Source organism: Nilaparvata lugens, chromosome 9, assembly GCF_014356525.2.
Source record: "Nilaparvata lugens isolate BPH chromosome 9, ASM1435652v1, whole genome shotgun sequence".
Taxonomy (NCBI): domain Eukaryota; kingdom Metazoa; phylum Arthropoda; class Insecta; order Hemiptera; family Delphacidae; genus Nilaparvata; species Nilaparvata lugens.
In genome coordinates this window covers 18,328,602-18,342,521 of record NC_052512.1, presented here as the reverse complement: position 1 = coordinate 18,342,521, position 13,920 = coordinate 18,328,602, and the positions used below count along the sequence as shown (strand labels likewise).

The following is a 13,920-nucleotide window of genomic DNA, read 5'->3' as shown; positions in this document are numbered from 1 at the left end:
GCTGTTAACCCTGTTGTCAATGTCTGCAGTAGCAGAAGTCTTCGGGGTGATTTACAGCATTGATTTAGGATTTTCGTTAAATAATAATTATATATTGAATAGCATTTGAATAAATGCATTGTCTATTTAATTCCATCTGATATTTTTTTGTTGTTGGTTATCCATCTCGTTTTCACTGGAAATATTACTAATGTATACTTATATAACTTCAAAGTGTAATATTTTTTAGCTACTACTGCATGTCGCATGTAATGTTTTTGAGAGTTTGAATGTCCTCAGACAACAAATAGTTCAACTGAACACCACTTATCGCCGTACGATTGAGTCATTAAATCCGAACGGAGCCGTCGGCTTCAATGTTCCTCTCGGGATTCCTGACGGCATTTCCGATCTACGATGCGTACGATGCGGATAGGTATGCGCACTCCAATTGAAAACAATGCATCAAATCTAATCGTCCGATGCGTGCCGTCCGTCCGATGACGATCTGTGTGCGCCTACCTTAAACGACTAATGGCTGTTTGGGCTGTGTATCGAAGTTCTGTGGACAGTGGACCTCGCGCAGTTATATACCACAGTCTCCTCTAATACTATTCATTGGAGTAATCTCTGTCAACTGTTGTCGGCGAGATATCGGGGTGTGAACCTTAGACCAGTTATAGAATAGATACGCTGGGAAGTCTAGCCTCTGAAGCCAACTTCTACTGTGCTTATCGCCCCATCGTGAGGTCTGCATCGGATAGAAAACTTTCAGGTTGTGTCTATTTCAGTTGGAAGAATATTATTAATTATTGAAATGGTAAACTCCCGCTGAAATAGACACAATCTGTTAATGAAAACAATGTAAACAAACTCTACAGAAAAGTTTTCTATCCGATGCTGACGTCACGATGGGGCGATATGGCAGTAGATGTCGGCTTCATCGACTCACAGTATGAATATACAATGGGGCGTGTCTATTCTGTAACTTGTCCAAGGTGTAAACGACTAATGACTGTTGAGGTTGGTGTATCCAAAGACCTTGAAGAGATATAGACCCACAATGCCTATGCCGTCCCAATGATAGCTCTTACTTGAAATTGAAGGCCGCCGTTGGGGTATTTTAGCACGATATATTATATCTATATATTTGTAATACTATAGATTACAAAGGCATTGGTATGTAATAATCTTAGACTATAGGTTGCCCCCTCAATTCCAAGTACGACACTAGCGCTACATGTGAGTCTATGCATCTTTAAGGTCTTCGGGTGTATCGATAATGTATATAATCTGTTGTGAACAACTACTATGATCAAAAGCTGACCAAAGCTGGCAGTGTGATAAGATTTGAATCCCCCTGTTGATGAATGTTAATTGTGGCAAATGCAAACAACTTGGGTTACATCCCTAATCCGTCAATCATGATTGATTTAATCTCTAATCCGTCAATCGTGATTCAGTTGAGAAGTTGAAAGCAGAGAATGTTCGGGAGAAGTTATCAACTAGGTTATCAATTATTGCATGCAATTAATAATCCACTCGACAGCTGATTAATCACGACTATCAATTCTTCAGTCAGATTTTCACGGTAATATTGGCGTATGAAGGAGATTCCTTCTCTCTAATATCGCATCCAAAGCAGAGTTTCAAGAAAACTCATATATACGGCGAAGTGCAATTCAAAAAGGAATATGCCTGTCAAATTTCATGAAAAGCTATTGCCGCGTTTCGCCGTGAATGCAGAACATAAATACATAAAGAGAAATGAAAAACTGTCGAGTTGAATCTTAGACATCACTTCGCTCGGTCAAATATTCTAGGTCCTTGTTCCGAGGTACGGAAGATATCTGAATACTAGGAGTTCTGTGAACAGTAGACTCCGCGCATTTATGAACCACAGCCTCCTCTTATACTGTTCATCAGATTAAATCTTGTCTGTATGTCGTGTCAGCAAGATATCGGTGTGGAAACGACTAATGGCTGTTGGGGTTGGTGTATGAAAAATGCTAACATCAAAAGCTAATCTTCTTCAAGACATACTGCCAACAGGTCAGCCCGAGTTGAAAGGAGAGGAAGGTCGAGAGAAAATACTCTGTTACTTTCAGTTATTAATTGCATGAGAAGCGAAATGTGTGTTCGTGGCGCATAAGTCTGCACGCGCACAAATACTCAAGACTTACACTGCCTCCCGTATTCGTATTATATTTTGCCTATTCTAGTTATGAGTATAACGTCATTAACTACATCTTCATGCAACAGTTAAACATACATTGTTCAAGGATTGATGAGGATTCATGTGAAAATACCAATTCATTCTTATATGTTTTTTATTTTTTAATTCACAGTTCACATAAAAAAATATATCACATATAGTGGGGTTGAAAACAATGGACATAGAAAACAATGAACATAATTCATAATGCTTTCAATTCAAATTACTTTAAATTATTTCAATTAAGTTCGATACAACGATATGTAGGCCCATTCAGTTAGAAGTTGATGAAACGGGCAGATGCCCATAAATGATTCTTAGCTTCTTCTCAACTTGCATTATTCATAGACTACAAGTAGCAAAGGATTAATGAGATCATGTACTAGTTTAATCCCCAACATTATTCTGTTGTGTTATGTTACTGGCTCAAGAAAAACCCGAATGCCATCTAAAGTTGTTACCATGACCCTTAACATTTATTTATTCATTATTTTTCATCACATTACATTATATATTGGGAATACTCCCACGCCGAATAAAATACCAACTTTCAATTACGATTTTTGAAGTGATCAGTTGACGCTGACCAACTGTAACCATTCTAATGAGATGACATTTTGTTGCGCTGATCGAATTTCCAAAATAGCTGATACGATTGGAATTCGCCATTTCAAGATATCAGTCACAAAATGAAGGAGTTAATGAGTTAATTAGAAGATAATATAATAAACAATTTACACAAATGAGAAAGACGCAATTACGTAAAGTTGTTAACTTCAACCTCTTGTGTTTACCCTGTCATCATTAATGAGCAATATTTTATAGTAAAGTATCACAAACTACAATACATGAGCAATAATCAGATGCTCTTAAAAAATTTCTAGGGCCGGTTTCCTGGCTCGGGATTTTTTAAGTTCTAGACTTCAAACAGATGGAGTCAGAAAATTGGCATCCGAATCGGGGCGTAGTCGCAGTTTTTATGGTAATCTTTATCTCCTCATTTCTATTATTGGAAACGTTTTTCCTTCATGAAATGAAACATTCCTAAATAGCTGAAACTTTACACTATTTTCTCTTAATTTTATTTTGTGTTCAATTTTCTGGTTTTACGAAATTTAATTTAAACGTGGTCCCCGTTCTGGAAAGCCAATTTTCTGACTCCAGCTGTTTAAAGTCTAGAACTTAGCTAAATCCCGAACTCGGAAACCGGCCCTAGATGAAATTAAATATTTGAAACATTGAATACGTTTTGGAAAATGGCTCAAGGACAGTGCTTCTATAGTGACATTCACATTTCAAAGTTGGAATCTGATTGACATTGGTTCGCTTTTTTTCTAAAAACATGTCCAAACAGATGTCTAAAACATGATTTTTCTAAAATCAAGTTGATATGTAGATTTCAACTCGCTATCAACCGTCTGTATCCATTCTATATCCAAATTTTCCTATCATTGCACAGGTAGGCAGAATATAACATTCTCGAAAATCATACGGTAACGTAAAGCCAAACTATTTAACACAAACATATTCTGACGTGTTTTGAGATGCAAGCCCTACGACTGTCATACTTCAGCCGGGACCGAGACTTTAACAACTTGTGTTTGCCTCTTCTGACAGTTTGGTGGAACGGTGCCACTGCTCTCTATAGTGAGGTCCACGTTATAATGGCAGTGTTTGATTAGCAATGGTATTGCAATCTTTGTCTAACATTTAACAAAGTGGATGGCGCTATCTCTTTCTCGCTCTGCTCTGATGCAAGATTGTTTTTTTGAACAATGTAGAAATATAATTGATAAACAGAATATTTCATCTTGATAATGTAAGTTCATTATGGAATAATTTAAAAATATAATTTATCGCTTGATAAAATATAATTGATTATTTCAAACGAGAATGAACAGTTAATATTACATTAATAAAGTCGCATTAATGTCTGAAACATGTTGTGATAAAATAATTTTAAAGGGGACTGAGATTTATATTTTTATTATATGAAAAGTAGCCCTGAGTAGAAGAGACAATCAATAAACCGGTATCATTTACCCTCCATAGAAGGCATTGACAAGACAGAGGACCGGCAACGTAGTTCTCCTATCTTTCTCCACTGCCATTATAACGTGGACCTCACTATAGCTACATGGAACTCAGAACGACTTGACCATTCTTACTAATCTCATTAGAGAAGTGAATTTTAATGAAGAAAAATCAAATTGCGATAAATTTGAACTGATGAAAAATGTAGAGTTATCAATTAAAAATGTATGGAAATTGAATGATAAATAAGATATAATGAGGGACGCAAAGAGGTAATATTTGGGGATTATCAAGACGCGGACATAAATAATAATACTATTCTTATGAGAATAGTTACTATGATAGGTAATATTCCTAACAAATATATTATGACAATAACTTTCATTCATTCATCTTAATTTAGGTACAAACATAAAAAATACTCTTCACAGTAAAAACGTTGAGCTTGACAGCTACTAGGGTAGAAACACTCAGGGTGAGATTCTTCTTAATATTAATACTTCCTGTAATATATAATATATAATAATTCCTTTTTCCGAATCGAATTCAATAATCTTCCGCAGTCTTCCAAATCTGAAAAAAACAAATAAATAGAAAATAATTATTATAATTTCCGTTGTTTATTATCCATCTTGTTTTCACTGGAATTATTACTATTGTATTCTTGTATAACTTTAGAGTGAAAAAACACTCACATTCTTTGGTGTGGCGACGCGTTTCGTGCTGGTGTTGTGTGCATTCTCAAGCCAATCAGAAACTAAAGTTCATGAATTTTTTTATATTTGTAACATTTTATTGTGTTTTATTTGTTTCGTAATTCTTTGTAATTTTGTTTTGTCTTGTGTGTTTTTAATAAATTAAAAGTGAAAAATTGAATGTATTTAAGGTTATGAGGGTGAGTATTTGGTCTGAGTGGGGGTGGAGGAAAGTTTTGGCGGTTATTGGAGGTGGATTTAAATGAGTTTGTCGTACAGGGTGTGGGAGGAAAAGTTGATTTGGTCATTGAGAATATTGTTTGGCTGTTGTTTGGTGTACTTGTATTTTTCAAACTGTTCCAGTACATCTAATTTTCTGTTTTTGTAGAAATAGTTGAGTATTTCAAGGTTATTGTTTATGTCAGGGTGTGTGTGGTCAGTTGTGATAATGTACTCTACGAAGGTGGAATGGGAGAAAGGATGGGTAATGGCTCTTGTGTATTATTTAAATCTTATATGGAAATTTCTGGCTGTTTCTCCTGTGTAAAATTTGCTGCAATCTGTACAATTTAGTTTATGAACTCCTGGTCTATTGTATTGTTGCTGAGGGGTTTTGTGTGGGGACAAGAGTTTTTGTTTCTGTATGCAACCTTGTATAATTCATTTTCTTGAATGATGCCGCTATTTTGTGAGTTTTATTGTTGTGGTATGTGAGAGTGATGAATGCTGTATGATTGTCGGTATCTGTTCAGAGTTTTGCAAATTGTTTTTGTTGTTCTTAATTTTATGTAGTAGTTTGTTTATCATTGAGGGTTTGTATTTATTCTGTTGTGCAATATATTCAATTGTTTGCAGTTCAGTGTTGGGCCAAATACCGAATTCTCACCCTCATAACCTCAAATACTCAGTTTCTGTTTGGCTTGAGAATGTGCAACACCAACACAAAACGCTATACCAAAGAATGTGAGTGTTTTTCCACTTTAATGTTATACAAGAATACAATAGTGATTTTAATTTTGATAAAATTCGGAACATTAAACTTTAGCAGAGAGCAATAATTGGATCACGTGATGAATCATTACCGGAGACAAAAACCACTCAAAATAATCTATAGGTTAGACTGTACGATTGAGTGAAATCTTTTCACAGTATGTGCTACTCTATTAAAATAAATGAAAACAATATAAAAACATTGAAAACTTTTTTCTTTGGAACATTAAAGAACTTAAAAACATTTCAACAAATAGTTTCGGCTAACTTTGACAATTTTCAAGTTCAGTTTTGAAACTTTAATACTTTACTTCGGAAATTTTCAAGTTCAATGATGAAACTTCAATATTTTAAACTTGAAAATGGCCAAAGTAGGCCGAAACTATTTGTTGAAATGTTTCAAAATTTCAAAATGTTTTATATAAAAAGGGTACTTCATGTATTTATATTGTTTTTATTAATACGATTGAGTGTATTGAATCCATGTAATTGAACGAGCGTTAGCGAGTTCTCACTTTTGACCTACCGAAGGCCAAAGTCATTGTCCATCTGTTTGTATGTTTCACAATAACTTCAGAGAGAATTGATTGAACACATCCAAATTTTCAACATGTATTCTTCGAACTCTTTCACAGGTCAACTTCGTTGGACAACAAAATTGACTCACTTCATCGTCCTTTTCCAGGATATGAGTATAACATTGAAAGTGAATAACAAAAAACTTGATGTGATTTATCATTTAGTCAGCTGGAGTTTTGATTGCATGCAGTTACTACAGTAACGGCTTAAATAGTATATTCAGGCGGTGGGACCTTCCCGCAAGGGACAAGTGAATACGAATTCACTTATACTACAGTTTTTCCATTCATTCATTTAAATGAAGCATGAGCTGAGGCTATTTGGAAGCTATCTCACAGAAAGACCTCCATGCGCTGACACATAATCTCAGCTGGTTGCATCAATAAACTGATAACTGATACGGGTTGAGATAATATCAGTGTGCGGTTTTCTCTCGGAACTCTGTATCGAAATCATGTATCACATAACCACTACCACATTTTATTTATGTATTTATAATTTTCACAAAGTAGCACTGATTGGGAGAGGAAAACTAAGGATGCTCCTTGTACTATTTCTTTTCCAAATTTAGATAACATTTTAAAAGTCCGAAATAGGGTTATGGTTTCACTTTTCTAAAATTTAGTCAATTTTCACTAAAAACAACGACAAACTGAAAAATAATAAATTTAAAAATAATACATTAAAAATATTAAATTTCGATTCATATGAGGGTCAAAGATGTTGAAGCGACACAGTAATTTTTTATTTCAAATTTGATCCCAAATGAAACCTACTGTCAAATTATTTTTGTAAGAGAAATATTTAGCTGTTTCCGTCATTTCCACCAACTCTGTATAATTAAAAGTTGCGGGTATTCAGAGCTCGGAATTTAGCTACGTTCAAGACTTCAAACAGCTGGAGTCAGAAAATTGACTTACCGAAACGGGGCGTAGTCGTAGTTTTTTTACTTCAAGTTTTTACTTCGAGTGTATGTGCGTCTGTGTACACGATATCTCATCTCCCAATTAACGGAATGACTTGAAATTTGGAACTTAAGGTCCTCACAATATAAGGATCCGACACGAATGATTATTTCAATACCAGCTGGCTCAGAACTTTGAATAGTAAACTAGTATGCGCGGGAACACTAGCGTCAGGTGATCAATTTTCATAACGGCAAGGAAAGTTGAGAGTGTGAGTGCGCCACACCAGATTTCTATGATAGTCTTCATTTTCTTATTTCTATAATATTTATTTATCCATATACAAATACAATCCAGGTAAAAACAACAGGCATTCGCCCAAAACTGTTTTAAACCTTAATTTGGAATAGACAGTATATTACATAGTATGTTGTAATCGCTAAGTATTCCAAGGCCTAATCACTACTGAAATATTCAAATTCTTGATAGCATCCATCAATGAAAATTTAAATAATAGCCATGATAAAATGATAATGACTCACATATTATTTTGAGTCCAAAAGAATGTATCTAATAGTCTACAATTTCGAACTCATCAGATTAATTAATTTCAAAATACAAATAAATTGGATACTTTTTGCCTTGAGGAAATGAAACATTCCTAAATAATTGCAAATAGCTGAAACTCCACACTATTCTCTCTTCATTTTATTTTGGAACCAATCTCCTAGTTTTTCGAAATTTAATTCAAACGTTGACTACGACTATGCCCCGTCTCGGAAAGCCAATTTTCTGATTTTCTGACATCAGCTGTTTAAAGTCCAGAACTTAGCTATATCCTCAACTCGGTAACCGGCCCTTAAAGTTGCAGGTTTTAAAGATCACAAAACAACAGTTAATGAACGAGTTCTCCGATCCAGGGGGTGACTTACCAGTGCTCAGTTGTAGTCTCTACTGCTTCAATGCCTGATCCATCAGCCAGAAAAATCCAAGTAGAAACAGCTGGGCCACCGACTTATGAATGGAGGAGGCACGTGACTTGATGACGCCGTCACTGCGACGACTTCCACTGCTCGGGTTGCCGGCAATGACGTCACCCTCAATCCTCACGCCGTTCTCGATGACGACGGGAACTGCAACAAGTGCATTAATTAGCCATATGTCACACGGCCCCAACGTTAGTTGACCGAACGAAGTGAGGTCTAAAGCTAAGTACACATGGTAGCGTCGCACCGCGCGGTGCGACGCGCGTCCAGAATTCTGCAGTTGTACACATGCGAGAGTTTTATACGCGGCGTCCACCTCCAGTTTAGCAATGGAAGTTGAAGAGGTAACATGTATGTGGCTTGTGTATCGTAGATATAAAGCGAGAAAACGAAGGCAAAGAAACTTTTGGGTTCATCCTATTTTGACCGATAGATTAACGCATGGTGCTTTTGTGACACTTTACCCTAACTTGAGGAAATACGAACCCAAATTTTTTAACTATTTGCGAATGTCGATTTCATCTTTTGACGAGTTGTTGGAGATCGTAAAAGACGACTTGGCATCAAGTTCTTGTTCTGTTCTTGTAATCAGGACTCGCCATATCCCATTTGACACGTCGACTTTTTACTTCTTCTATAAACAATTCTGTGTCAAAATTGTTCATTTCCATGGCTGCACACTGAACAGAGTTGCTGTAAAATCACTACACAAAACAAGTGAACTAGATCAAAACTGGCGTCCGACTGCTCTCATGTGTACAATCCAACTGACTGTAGTGTACTGGCAACTGCGCTGTCGCCGCGCGGTTCAGGTTGAAAGTCTGGGCGGCGCAGTGCGCGGCGCGTCCACATTTGAGTGAGTGGTGCATGTGGACGCTGCCATTATCTCCATTGTATATCGCACCGCGCGGTCGGACGCGCGTCTCAAACTGCGCGGTGCGACGCTACCATGTGTACATAGACTAAGATCCAAGTCGACGGTTTGGCATTTCTCTTAATGTTTAAATGTTTGTATGTTTATATATTTATATGTTGCGCATTTACGGCGGAACGCGGTGATAGATTTTCATGAAATTTGACACTTATGTTCCTTTTTTAATTGCGCGTCGACCTATATACAAGGTTTTTGGAAATTTTGAATCTCAAGGATGATATAAAAGGAATAAGGAGCCTTCATCATACGCCAATATTAGAGTAAAAATCAGACTATAGAATGATTCATCATAAATCAGCTGACAAGTGATTACACAGATGTGTGGAGAAGCCAGTCTATTACTGTATTTGTATAAGGTCTATAGCATAGAGAAACAATAGCGTAAATAGATACCCCATGGTATAGGGCGTATATGTCGCAACTTTTACTGTTATCTCAAGCTGATTACTGTCGATTATTGTCGATTTTTACTGTTTTGTTGGGGTAAGAGTGTATGAACGGCAGTAGATGTTAATATGAGAGTACTATTCCACTCACTAGAGACATAGTTTTAAGCAGAGAAATAAGTACATTTTCAACAAATAGTCTCCAAAAAAAAATCAATTTAATTTAATTTAATTTAGAATTTATTAAATAAATCAAGAAAATTGAATTTTACTTGGAGACTAAAAGTCTCCATTTAGAAATTAGAAATTAGAAATTAGAATTAGAATTAGAATATTTTGTTTTTTTTATAAAAAAAAAAAACAAAATATGATCATATTTTCCTTTCATCTCCTATCCTTACTTTATGATCTGTACGCATGGCCTTTTACGTGATCACTATGATAATCACATGACGATTTCATCAATGATGAAATTTTTGCATACAGATCATGAAGTAAGGATATAGGATATGAAAGGAATTTTGGGGGTTATTTTTTTTTGTTAACCCCCGTGAGGAACGACTCCTAGGTAGTCTCATAGATTTTTAGTGAAAATACCTACTTAAGATATCCGTTGGGCCCATTGGATAACAGTTCAGTAATTTTACGACATTTACTATGTCCTCAATAATTAATGGGAGACATCTGGAATTGAACCAGAGTCTCCCATTTATTAGTCAAGCACTCTAACCACTAGACCACTTGACCATTTTATGAATTTGAATTTAATTCTTAATGTTAAGTTTCAAATAATTTTCAGTGATCAAAAAAGTTTGGTCCATTCCGGGATTTGAACCAAGCTTTGCTTGTTATTTTTAATATCGGGGACCGAGCTTTGCTGTGGAGTACAAAAGCATAGAAAATGTATTACGAAAGAAGAAATTATAATAACATTCATACAGAACTGTTTCATCTTATCACAGTAGATTGAGTTTAAAGTTCTAGAACTTAGCTAAATTCCGAGCTCGGAAATTGGCTCTAAGTCAATTCTTGCCTTTATTACATTATAGATTAAAATTTAACAGGCTTTCGTGCAATCGGGCCGGGTCAAAGTTAATAGGCAGAAGGTTGGTCACTCATCAATCCTATTATTATAAAGCGAGCAATTTCTGTATTTTTACTTTCCTTGCCCTACTACCACAGGTAAGGAAAGTATTGCTTCACAAAAAGAATTAAGGTACCCCAATTTCAAGTTTTCTATACGTTTCAAGGTCCCCTGAGTCCAAAAACATGATTTTTGGGTGTTTGTCTGTGTGTGTGTATGTGTGTATGTGTGTATGTCTGTGAACACAATAACTCCATTCCTAATTAACCGATTGACTTGAAATTTTAAACTTAAGGTCCTTAAACCTTGAAATTCGATTCAAGATAGCGGAAAAAATGGCGGATAATTACTAAAAAACCATGTTTTTCTCGAAAACGGCTGAAACGATTTTCTTCAAATTTATACCATGGATAGCTATTTTTAAGTCCTATCAACTGACATGATTCTTAATTCTGGGAAAATTGCAGGAGCTCCGTAATATTCTTGAGAAAAATGGCTGATAATTACTAAAAACAATGTTTTTCACGATTTTCTTAAAAACTAATTGACCAATTTTTTTCAAATCCATACCCTGTATAGTTATCTATCAGCTCTATCAACTAGCATGAGTCTCCTTCCTGAGAAACTAATGGGGGGCCCACCCTATCCTTGAGAAATAGACTTTGTAATCTTCTTCTCGTGCATGAGGTAGGTAGGTAGAGCAGTGTTTATAAAAAGAACACATAACTTAGTCAAGATATTTCATCTGTAGAACAGCTGTTTTGACAACTTTTAAAAAGATCATCGAATTTCACAATTTATACAAAGGGAAAAGTACTCTGAAAACAATTATGAATACACATATACAGTAGTCTGATCATAGTTTCAAATATGTTGCCGCCAATCGTCATTATGTTATTCCTCTAAATTATTCTCGTTTAAAAATGAGCAAGGAAAGTTGTGTGAGTGTACCACACCAGATTTCTATAAGTTATATTTATATCTGGTTATTTATGTTCAATGGATCTCGAAAACGGCTCTAACGATTTTCACGAAATTTGAAACATAGTAGGCTTATGATATGAAAATTTGATTGCACTAGGTCTCATCCTTGGGAAAACTCGCTGAACGACATTAAAAGGATAATTGATTCTTGGCTAAAACAGCTGTGGATAGTAGAAGAGTGAGAGAGCGTGAAAGGCGGGATGCACACCGGAGAAACGCATTTCGTGAAGCCCTCTTTCATGAATAGTATATTTCGCACCTAGAGCAGAAAATGAGATTTTTCCAGCTCGAAATCGGTTTTCAAGTCCGAGGCCGTAGGCCGATATATATATATATATATATATATATATATATATATATATATGTGGGAATAATTATTTAAATTATTTATTAGGCACTTCCGAAAGCAAAACTGGAAGGTCATAGCTCTAGTAAATCTGAGGTAATCTGAATATCAGGAAATTCTCCAAGTACTTTTATTTTTTCATTTTCAGTGAATACAATTACATATCATATAAATGTGAAAGGGAAAGAACAACAGGCATGGCCCATACTATTCTGTTCCCAAATTTTGATAATGAATAACATGTCTGAAAAAATAGGTTTGTTTTATTACTTTTACGTAGTTCCAAAATTATCCACCAGGTTTTGTGGTAAACGAAGTACATATACTTAAGCTGGGTTTGGGTAGATTTCAATTTGTCTGAATAACCAAAAAGATTTGATTTGATTTGATTATGATTATGTTCAATTATGTTTTAATATGGGAGGTTGAGTTTATACTTTTTTATTCTTTCAAATGGCAATAAGATAATATTACTATGAATGTTTTATTGTTTTGATTCTTGAATAATAAACACAAATAATGAAAAATTTCTGGATCAGCTGTTTTAGCGCACTTGAAATTTGGACAATCTGGATGTCAACAATGCTTGTTATCGGAAGTTGAGGTTAGAAGTCCTATCCTACTCTGAAAATCGAATTTGAATAGATTATTACTTTCCTTGCCCTATTACCATAGGTAAGGAAAGTTGCTTTCCGAAAAAATTAAGGTATCCCAATTTCTAAATTTCTATACGTTTCAAGGTCCCCTGAGTCCAAAAAAGTGGTTTTTGTATATTGGTCTGTATCTGTATGTATGTATGTGTGTGTGTGTGTGTGTGTGTTTGTGTAGGAGTGTATGTGCGTCTGTGTACACGATATCTCATCTCCCAAGTCGGAATGACTTGAAATTTGGAACTTGAGGTCCTTACACTATAAGGATCCGACACGAACAATTTCGATCAAATGCAATTCAAGATGGTGGCTAAAATGGAGAAAATGTTGTCAAAAACAGAGTTTTTCGTGAAGGTTTGAAGAATAAGTTTTCAAAATTTGAAGCTGATTAATTCTTTCTAAAGTATTAATAGAACATAATAATATATACATAAAGACGACTTAGGCCTCTAGTAAGTCAAAAGTGAGAACTCGATGACGCTCGTTCATTCAGTTGATGAACAATCTAAATCCAAAATCACATGTTTTCGCTCTAGTTATGTAGTAATATAGAACATACAAACACGTTGAGAGACGGACAACGTCACAGCTCAGCAGTATTCTGAGTTAGCCAAAGTAAAACTCGCCACTCGCCATCGCCAAAGACGCCAATACACGTTCAATGTTAATCAGTAAAAGAAGAGCCTACTCTTAACAGTCTTGACGTTGATTGGGTAATGGAATCATCGTGAAAGTGATTATTATAAATTAATCAATCACAATGATCCTCCAAAAAACTGAGAATGAGAAAATTAATTGCATAATAGTATACCAAGAATTCAATCTTACTACATAGTAAGGTGGCTTTTCATACAAACATTTGCACAAAACTCTGGCGAGAGGCAGCACTTATAAAGTCAGTTACAGTGATATATTCTGAGCCAATTGCATTGAAATTCATTCTGTAAGCACTCCACGCAACAAAGAAGGTTTATTGATTGTCAAATATTTTCATAAATCATCTTCAAATTTGATGAAAAGCAGTGATCAAAGTTGCAGCGACGGAAAATCGAGTAGAGAAAAGCTTAATGTAGTCGTAGAGTTTGACGCTAGATAGCGGTGGCAGCAAACATGATACAAACCACCGTGATACGGTATCATTCGACAAGCAACA

The 13,920-nt window shown here is 35.4% G+C and overlaps 1 protein-coding gene across 1 annotated transcript in view; it reads right to left on the bottom strand.

Annotated features, from left to right (window-relative positions):
- Nucleotides 1-2,298: 2,298 nt before the first annotated feature.
- LOC120353064 (protein amalgam-like) overlaps nt 2,299-13,920 on the bottom strand; it is a gene marked incomplete in the record, with an annotated part of 512,682 nt that continues 501,060 nt past the window's right edge. The window contains 2 exon segments of the mRNA XM_039435585.1: nt 2,299-4,801; nt 8,330-8,530. Coding sequence (XP_039291519.1) covers nt 8,349-8,530 — 182 coding nt within the window.